The following is a 10,059-nucleotide window of genomic DNA, read 5'->3' as shown; positions in this document are numbered from 1 at the left end:
ACACACAGCACCCCCAGACGCACACAGCACCCAGACACACACACACAGTACCCAGACACACACACACAGCACCCTCAGATGCACGCAGCACCCCCTGACACACACAGCACCCAGACACACACAGCACCCAGACACACACACAGCACCCCCAGACACACACAGCACCCCCAGACACACACAGCACCCCCAGACGCATACAGCACCCAGACACACACACACAGCACCCAGACACACACACAGCACCCCCAGACGCACACAGCACCCAGACACACACAGAGCACCCTTAGACACACAGCAACCTCGCTCACACACACAGCACACTCCCACATATATATATACATATATATAATATATATAAAATAACCCTCAGTGAGTTAACAAAGAAAATTAGAAACCTAGAATGTGACGGCAGAAAAAAACACCCTCACACACAGCACCCCTCTTACATACACACACACTCTGCCCCTCACGCATACAATACGTCCAAATATATATATATATGTACACACTACAGCACCCCTCACACTGCACCACTACACACATTACGCTCCAGATACACGCTAGATCCCTTACCCTATATGCACTCTTAATCCTCTATACACACACACACACACACAATCTCCTATACACAACCTGGGTCCTTTGCACACTAGATCTCCTACACAAACACACACTGCACCACCTACACACACACTACATTCCTTGTCAGCAAACACATGCAACATTCTCTAAACACACCCTCTCTACAACCCCTGCACACACTACGTCACCTATAAACACACACTACAGCCCGTATACACACACTCGCTACATCCCCTATAACACTATGCCCCCTATACACACACTCTCTACAGCCCCTAGCCCCACATATTACACCACAAACACAAATGAAATTGACCTATTTACACAATACCACACCACACTCTACACACACGCAATCCCTCAAGCAGGCTCCAAACACATGCACCATACACTTTCCTTTTGTCCTCTGGTATCCCACTTGTGGAGACACCAGAGGCAATTTTAGCAAACACAGCGCAAGCATGTTATTAAACTTGCTTGCGCTGCGCAGAACAAATTCAGGGCCTTTTTCTAATGCCAGAGCTCTTCAGCGCGGCTCTGCCCATTGAACCAACATGCTCACTTTGAGAGGGGGCGTGCTTGTAATTAGTGATGACAAAACACACTCTCTCTGGCCCCGCCCCGTTCTTAGGGGGCCGCTCTGATTGAAAAATGCCCGGGCCTAATTTTTTTCCCAGTCTGGCCCTGGTTATACACACACCTAGACAGTGACACTGTGCACTACTACACTGACTGTCAGACACAGTACACACAATGTAAGTAGTTTTTTTTTAGAAATAGGGGATTTTCCAAATCCAAACATTTTTATTTTCTCTTATGCCACTCCCTGAGATTTAACGTAACATCAGGTGAAGTTACCTACTGTAATATCATGCACATATAATTGATCATGTAAATTAGAAAAAGCGGGTAATTTTTCACAAAAAGATGGCAACCATAGTGCCAGCACGATGGCGGGGAAGTAGAATATAATATTACTAAGTGACAAAATACCATCTTATTAGCAATCTCCTATTAATTTCATAATGTTCAGACATCTTAAAGTGACTTTGAATTTGGTTATTTGTACACTGGAGCATATTATTACTATTATTATTTTTATGGTGCCAGCAAATTCCGTAGCGCTGTACAATGGGTATGTGGGAGTTCAGCTAAAGTAGCAGAATAACAAGTAGCCCACGAGCAGTGGTTTGCCATTGTCATGGTTACCCAGTGGGTACAGACACCATTTGACACACAGCCACCAAGCACCCATGGCCAGCTCTGTGCAGGACTCGGGCTGAGGGCAAACCTGACTACGGCTTCAAACATGGCCGCCGCGTCCCGTGACGTCAGCACGCAGAGCGTCCGGTGATGTAAGTAGGTCGCCAAAGCAGCGGGTTTGGGCCTAGATATTGAACCGAAGCAGCCTCGGGCTCGGAGTTTCAGGCGCTCGCCGAGACAGCGTGTCAACAGCTGGGAGCCGTGCGGCGGTGACACATCTGGACTGGTGCTGCTAAAAAGGGCTATTGGAAGGAGACACAATGGTGCCACACAAAGCCAGCCTGCCCGAGACCATGGACAAGATCGACATGTCCCTGGGTGAGAGCTTGTACGGGCTGCCAGGACTGTGTGAGCACCCTCCCCGGGTTGCGGGGTGCATGGAGCCTGGGGTGTATGTTAGCTGCTCACCGGTCTAGCCCTCACACAGGGGGCGCTGGACTTTGTTTACAGTAAGGGTATGGGTATACAACGTGGAGCTGGACAAGTGCCTTCATGGGATCTACATTATCCGCTATATATCTGTGATGGACAACCTTTGGCATTCTCGGCTTTTGGGAACTGCCTATCTACATGATACTGAGCTGGCTGGCTGGCTGAGCATCATGGGGAACGTAGTGAACAGCTGCTGCAGTGCCAAAAGTTGATTATCACTGGTATATAGCCTTTCCTGAAGAATAGTTTTTTACTGGCTGTATATGGAAGGCTTACGTTCTAAATTGGAATCAGTGGTAACCATCTTAGTATCTCTCCTCATTTCTTGAAATGAACTGCTAAATGGGTGATGGCAGCTGGAAGTGAGGATAATTGGAGTTTTGAGATGAGAAGTTACTAAACCAGGACCGTTCAATAACACAATTGTGTTGTTTTCCTTTAATGCCTGTAAATTGTTCTGGTGCTGGAGATGAAATGCATAGGTGTTAAGCGGATAGTGGTGGTAGTAAAATACATGCCCCAGTGTGATGGCTGTGTGACAGATTTTTTTTTCTTTTAATACTATTACTCCACCTGCCTACACTGCTTTGTGTGTGCATCTGTTTCCCAAACTGAACCTAGAATTTGCATAGTAATAGGGGGGAGGGGAGATTCCTATAACGGAGTGTCTGTGTTATCTATACCCTGTGCACACCACTGTCAAACCTCCCTTTTCAGGGTTTTTCACTTTTTGTTTTTGTTTGTTTGTTTACTAAGGTAGTAGTGCTTATTAAATATTTGACAAAACCCTAGTGAATTGATAACCAAATTGCAATGTTTAGACATAAAAACAACTGATTTAGACAATTTCAGTAACACTGCTATAGTTGTGCTTTGGCTCTTTTAACTTGCATTTTGCGAGTTGGATTTTACACGACTACAGTTTAATACATAAACTCAATTTTTCCTCATTACTTTAATGTTTCTTCACTGAACTCCATAGTGTACAAAGTTGAAATCAGAATTGCAAATTTCATACTTATCGTTTGCTAAAAAAAAAAAAACTCCACATCCGCTATAGCCACAGCAACTTGGCTAATTTTAAGCTTCAGTTTTGTAATTTAGATTTCAATCTAGTATATGTTGGACATTACTGGATAACCTATTTTGTGGCTGAAATTTGCACTAGAATACTCTGCTTATGATCTTTTTAGCTTGTTAGGGCTTTTGCATTCTTTTGGACTCTAGAAATCAAAGCCACTAGTGCAATTGTGTTATCACAACAATGCAATGTTAATCTTATCCTGAACATTTGTGATATGCCAGCTAAATGCTGCAGTGGATATTGTTTTACAGATGATATCATCAAACTGAACAAGCAGGAGCAAAAGAGAACCTTTAATGGAAGATCACAGTTCAGTCCTTACCCGCAGTTTAAAAACTGGGGTAGATTCGGAGCTCGGCATTATTCAGGTATCTTCTAATGATTTTGGGCATCTCACAGTACATTAGCCTTTTCTAGATTTATACCCAATAAAACAGAGTGAGGTCTTTTGAAGCACCAGCATCAAATAGAGTATGCACACCACTTTTTAAAGAAATTATCATGCCCAATTTTAAGGTGTGTGTTTATTTTATTTTTTTATTTTTTAACTACTGTGATAGAAACATAGAATGTGACGGCAGATAAGAACCATTCGGCCCATCTAGTCTGCCCAATTTTCTAAATACTTTCATTAGTCCCTGACCTTATCTTATAGTAAGGATAGCCTTATGCCTATCCCACGCATGCTTAAACTCCTTTACTGTGTTAACCTCTACCACTTCAGCTGGAAAGCTATTCCATGCATCCACTACCCTCTCAGTAAAGTAATACTTCCTGATATTATTTTTAAACCTTTGCCCCTCTCATTTATCTCTTGATGTGGGTAGTTTTTCTTATTTTAAATATAGTCTCCTCCTTTACTGTGTTGATTCCCTTTATGTATTTAAATGTTTCTATCATATCCCCCCTGTCTTGTCTTTCCTCCAAGCTATACATGTTAAGATCTTTTAACATTTCCTGGTAAGTTTTATCCTGCAATCCATGAACCAGTTTAGTAGACCTTCTCTGATCTCTCTCTCATGTTTCATGTTTAAAGTGGCTGGCAGCAACGTTAGGGCTCCTGGTTTGAAGCGACGACCATATGGCGTCAAAACCGGACTGGCAGTAAGAAAGATGGCGTCTTGGAATGGTTTCAGCTCCATGAGTCGCCTTCCACTCGGTGTGAGGGTAAGAACTATTTTGTAACACTTTTTAATAGTCAGCTTCTTGCTTTGCAATGAGAAATAAACATTAACAAGATGTCTTTACAAGTATAGATTATATAAGCTGCAATTATAAAATCTATGTTTAGTAAAAAAAAAAAAAAAATACCCCAAATGAAAACATACATTTCATTATGCACTTTTTATGGTATATTTAAAAACACAGTTCTCTTGTCTGGTACAACTGCAAGCCCTCCCCATCTAACCCGACCAAACTTCCTGTGGCTGTTCAATTACAGACTTCCCAGTACAGGTTAATGAGAAGTCTTTGCAAGGCAGGTCGTCTGGGCAGTTGTTCCTTTTTAAGATTAGCTCCACTGAGCTAATCAAACCAGGAAGTACTGATTGATACCCAGGTTCATTTATAAAAGTAGCAATTTCTATTCAAATCTGCATATAAAAAAAATTTAAATGCACAAATTAGGAAACACACTTTTCACACACAGCACTTCAGCAGGTTATAGTGCTTTAGTGTCCATAGTGTCCCTTTTTAAGTTGCTTTGTGTTTTATTTTTAGCCATGGAGTTAGCAGAGTCTATGGTAGGGATCTTTTTTTAAAGATACTCTTCCTTGATAAGGTGTCATAGACCTATATTGTGCACAGTGCAATGCCTGTTTCTATTCGCAGTAATGTTTGACTGTTGGTGGGAAATAACAGGACATGGCAGTGATAATCCTTTTACACATTTTGGCAATTTGTCTTTACATGCAACCAGTTATTCCCTTCTTTGTGTCGTGTATAGCTTTTGGAATTTCACAGAAATTTTCAAAACCCATCTTCATGAAAAGGCACAGATAAAAAGAACACCTGTGGCTAAACATTCAGATGTGTAACAGTTTTTTTCTTCCCTTTCTTGCAAAACCGTTTCTCCAAAGTGCTGAAATTTCATACAATGTTTGATTACATTTTTATCATCCTATTAAGTCCATATACAGTGCTCCTAATCTCCTACTGTGTTGTTTTTAAAATATTTATTTAAATATTTTTTACTTTTAGAATTCATCGGGTCACCCGCTGCCATTTAGAAGGAGAATGAATTATTTAAGTCCGCCAGACTTCGAGAATAAACCTGTATCTTCTCTACAAAGGTATTACTATAGTAGGTAAGATTTAGAACGAAAACTGATTTTATGTCTAGGGACACAAAATCTAGAAAATTAAAAAAAAATATATATATATATATATATATATATATATATATATATATATATATATATATATATATATATATATATATATATATATATATATATTCTCTAGAACTATTATCTTTTAACAAAATCTTATAGATCTAGATTGATATAACCTTATAGACAGTCTTGAGCTTCTATCAAGAAAATCTGTTGTTTGAATATAATACACTGTCCTCAATACATGTGTGTTACAGCAATTATACCCAAACTAACACTTTTAGAAGTGGATTCAGAATGAACCATCAAAGAGAAAGTCGACAGGCCACATTCTTCTTCAGACGAGGATTGAAGGTAATTGGTCCAATAAAATAGAGTATTTATTTATGATGAAGTGCTAGAAAAGTAGCTATTGTTGATTAGAAATACAGTGTAAAGACCTTGATTACACACATAGAGGTGTGGGTAAAAAAACTGTAGTGTTTAGAATACAATAAAAAAACAAAATGTTACAAGGCTTTACATTGCAGGTAATTTGATATACAGGTTTACTGTTTTGATTTTTGTTTTGTTTATGAAATAGGTCCAAACTCAGATGGACAGGGATCAGCATATAGACTTGCAAGATATAAACAGTACACACCCGTGAGTACTCCTTTAGTCAAATTCAGAGTTTTGTGCTTTTGTCCTATAAGAATCCTATGTACTAAATACAACAGTTTTACATATATTCTATTTACTATTTCATCTAAAAAAAATAATTAGGGAAAAACAAGCTGTTTCTTTAGGCGTTAAAAAAAACATCATATGCAGGGATATAAATACAACAGTGGCTTACTGAAGTGGTATGTGATTTGTACTTTATTGATCACGTTTTTTTTCTTTTCTTTTTTTCTTGTTTTCTTGTTTGTTTGTTACCCCACCTCACCTTTATTTGCATTAGATGGAGAACATCTATGAGCAGTGGAGGAATTCTCACTGTGTCTATTGATAACCCAACAGCTGCACCATTACCTATGTAAGTGATAGCCCAGTTTGGGATATTTTTAAAATGGCTGCGAGCTAATAAGAATGCACTGATGCTGTACCAATCCTAAAGTCTCACAAACTGTTCAGAATTGTCAGGTGTCCCTGTTTTAGCCCATAAAGGACCAAATGCAACTTTTCCATCGGCCCAATCTGATCATTGTAAGTATTTCTGTCAAAGTGGGATATCAAGTTTTGCAGCGTTTTTCACTCTGTACAGTCCTGCATTTGTCTGTTCAATTTGTTCCTTTAGGGGCTAAACACATGAGGTTTAAAGGCACGCTCCTTACACCATTTACAGTGAAGTTGTTCTGTTGCCAGGTCTCAGGGCACTCTTACCTTAAAGGGTTAACCAGTTAATGAGCAGTTTAACCCCACACACAGCTGACGCCCTCAAGTGTGACTGGTTTGAGCCTCCCTGTGTGAAGCCTCAGACTCAGAAGAGAAATAGAGGGGCAGAGCGACATAATGCTGTCTCCAAGAGTGTGGGATTTAACCCAGGGCTTGGCAAATTTGCTTAGAATCTAGGAGTCAGCTCAATAAATGAGGAGCCAGGTTTTCTTTTTCTCTCCTCATTTTCAACGACAAAAATACAATTCTTAAAAGGGCACTATATCACCAGAACACCTACAGGTTAATGTAGTGGTTCTGGTGTCTGTAGCCTATCCCTGCAGGCTTTTTAATGTATGAAAAGGCAGTGCTTACATTGCTGCGTAGTGACCCCCCTAGTGACAGTAACTCAGATGGCCTCGGGGTGCTTCTTAGTCCAGCGCTGCTACACAGTGTGCAGCACCTACATTCAGTGTCTGCATGCAGGCACTGAATGTTCCCCATAGAGATTCAATGCATCTCTATGAGGAGAATGCTGATTTTGCACAGCATTTGATTGATAGCCATGAAGGTGGAGCAAAAACACCTTTTCCGTGTGATCAGAAGGGAACTGGTCACCTAGAAACACACAATTACAGGCAGACATACATATACTTATGCACTCACTGAAAAACACACACTCACAAATAAATTTTTTTATATAAATTTAAGTCCACCCAGCCTCTGTACCTTTTGGGAGAGCTTGAGTAGATCTTTTCCATGGGATCCAGTGTGGTTGCTGAAATCTTGAAGCTCTTCTTGCTCTGCACTCTCGCGCACAATTTAGTGATGTCATATCCTGGAACCACAGCAGGGAGCAGAGCAAGAAGAGCTGAAGATTTCAGGCTCCACTCTCCCTCACACTGAACAGACTTACGAATCCTAGGCACCAGGACAAAATTTCTAGTCTCCACGGCAACCTGGTGCCTGGGATTTGTCAAGCCCTGGTTTAACCCCTTAAGGTTAAGAACCCAGAACCTCATTGCACCGCAACAGATTTGTTGCAATGAAATTAAGGTGCACAGATTTTATTTTATTTTTTTTGAGTTGGTATGGCTCCACTTAAATTCTTACATGGTCTCTGTTATTTGTGTACAGAAGCTCTTTGGGAACAAGGACGCCTCGACCGCAGCTCCCTTTCCTGTTGAAAAAGGAAGGCGCAGAAGCAAAAATTCCCAAAGGTGTTCCTCTAGATTTTGATATAAACAGTGTTGCAAAACAGGTGTGTGTGTGTTCTGCTTCCCTATAATGCCATAGGTATATAGTGCATTACCTTTTGGATTTGCAAATGATTAAGCAGTGTAGAGCTGCCGTTGCATATGTTGTATGTTATATGTATATAAATTAATCTTGTTTATTTTAGTTATTTTTATATATATTTGGATTTTTTTTTTTTTTTTTTATATTTTTTTAGCAAACTCTATTGATTAAAAAAACTGGAGAGTGAGGTTTTTCCATATTGAATGTCTTTGCTCATTACATAGCAGTTATTTAGCTTATTAAGGGAAGTTGCCCTGAACAAGAGAGGAATGCTCTGAAATAATAATTTTGCTTTCACTTTGCATTATTGGCAGTTTGGTTATGCTTATGAATATGTAATCTACACACTGAACTATACATAAACAACTGGGTGAGCAGTTATTTACAGTTTGTTTCTTTTAATTCTTAGACTGGAATAACATTAAATGAACGCTTTAAGATCCTGAAGGAGCAAAGATTATCACAGACGCTCGGCAAAGGCAGCAGATTTGTCACCGTGGGATGAGTCTTACACAATGCATAGGGCTGTTTGTGTTTCTGTTCCATTTTGTTTCTCCACTTTGACTAACAAATTGCAGAGGAAAAAGGTCTTCAGTGGCACCACACAACCTTGTTTTGAATTTTGAGAAAGCTAAAGTGGACAACCCTTTTTTGTATTGTTTTTACTGTGAAACTCCTGTAAGGGGACCATTTAAATATAGAAAGGCGATTTGTAGCTTGAAATTGTTCAAGCACTGTTCTGTACAAAGCCGATGTTACAGAGCCAAGATACCAGTACATTTACTATTTTTTTATTTTCTCTTGGCAGGTTTGTTTCCAAATTACAAATTCAAACCGTTGGGTTTTTTTTTTTCCACATGTATGTTCTTGTACAGTTTTATTGTACAATTTTATTTATGCTTTACTTACCCCTCTGGATCCTGAATGTCCTTTCTGAGCGGAGTGATCAGAATTTCCCAGTGCAGCGCATGAGGGTCAGTAGTTGTGAAAATATTCTTGCCAGTGTAATGGCCTGCGTCACAAGCAATGAATGTGGACTGCATACATTTTAAGCAGCTGCATCATTTTTTTGGTACTTGAAAAGTAACAGTACATTGCTGGGCTCAATCTGAATATAGTGTTTTTTTTGTTTGTTTTTTTAACTCTTTACAGTTGTCCCTGTTTTGTTTCCCCTACCCCATCTATGTGGATGGACCACTAAATCTGTTTTGCTTACAGATGACACTGGCATACATAGATAATCAAGATCAGGTTTTCTAGACAAAATATGAGCCAAGTTTAAAACATTTAAAAAATAAATAAATAAATAAAAAAAATGTTGCAGATCTCAACAAATATAGATAATAATGGTGTTTTGATGATCTTTTCAGATTCAGGTAACTGATCAGTGGGGCAACATTTTTATATTTAAATTGCATATTGAATATAAAGGTTCCGTAAAGACTAACTTTACGGGCTCATGAACATAAAGTATGTCTCTCTAAACAATCTTTTTGCTACAGTTCTGCTGTTAATGCTGTTAATTAAACAATGTTGTTTACCTTACTTTTTTCATAATAAAAAGTTCTGCATTCTTGTGGTTCTTCATTTATTATTGTGTTCTTTTAATTACCTAAGCTCTACTGCATGCTCTTCGATACTAATTTAGGCCCCAATTTAATTCGTTTGGATCAACATCAGAAATTATGACAATATGTTAGAAAAACTCTT

The 10,059-nt window shown here is 39.2% G+C and overlaps 1 protein-coding gene across 2 annotated transcripts; it reads left to right on the top strand.

Moving 5' to 3' along the window:
- Nucleotides 1-1,933: 1,933 nt before the first annotated feature.
- FYTTD1 (forty-two-three domain containing 1) lies at nucleotides 1,934-9,925 on the top strand. 2 transcript variants are annotated; one of them, XM_063442866.1, is made up of 9 exons: nucleotides 1,934-2,163; nucleotides 3,613-3,729; nucleotides 4,398-4,528; nucleotides 5,561-5,652; nucleotides 5,952-6,048; nucleotides 6,278-6,339; nucleotides 6,638-6,712; nucleotides 8,188-8,311; nucleotides 8,759-9,925. In XM_063442866.1, exons 1-9 carry the CDS (start codon nucleotides 2,106-2,108, stop codon nucleotides 8,852-8,854), a joined length of 852 nt encoding a protein of 283 aa, XP_063298936.1. In that variant the 5' UTR covers nucleotides 1,934-2,105; the 3' UTR covers nucleotides 8,855-9,925. The 2 variants fall into 2 exon arrangements, with proteins under 2 accessions (XP_063298936.1, XP_063298935.1); XM_063442865.1 differs by having other exon boundaries at nucleotides 5,561-5,667.
- The last annotated feature ends 134 nt before the right edge of the window (nucleotides 9,926-10,059 follow it).

Source organism: Pelobates fuscus, chromosome 2 (assembly GCF_036172605.1).
Source record: "Pelobates fuscus isolate aPelFus1 chromosome 2, aPelFus1.pri, whole genome shotgun sequence".
Taxonomy (NCBI): Eukaryota; Metazoa; Chordata; class Amphibia; order Anura; family Pelobatidae; genus Pelobates; species Pelobates fuscus.
The sequence above is the reverse complement of the archived record's forward strand: the minus strand, read 5'-3'. Positions and strand labels throughout refer to the sequence as shown.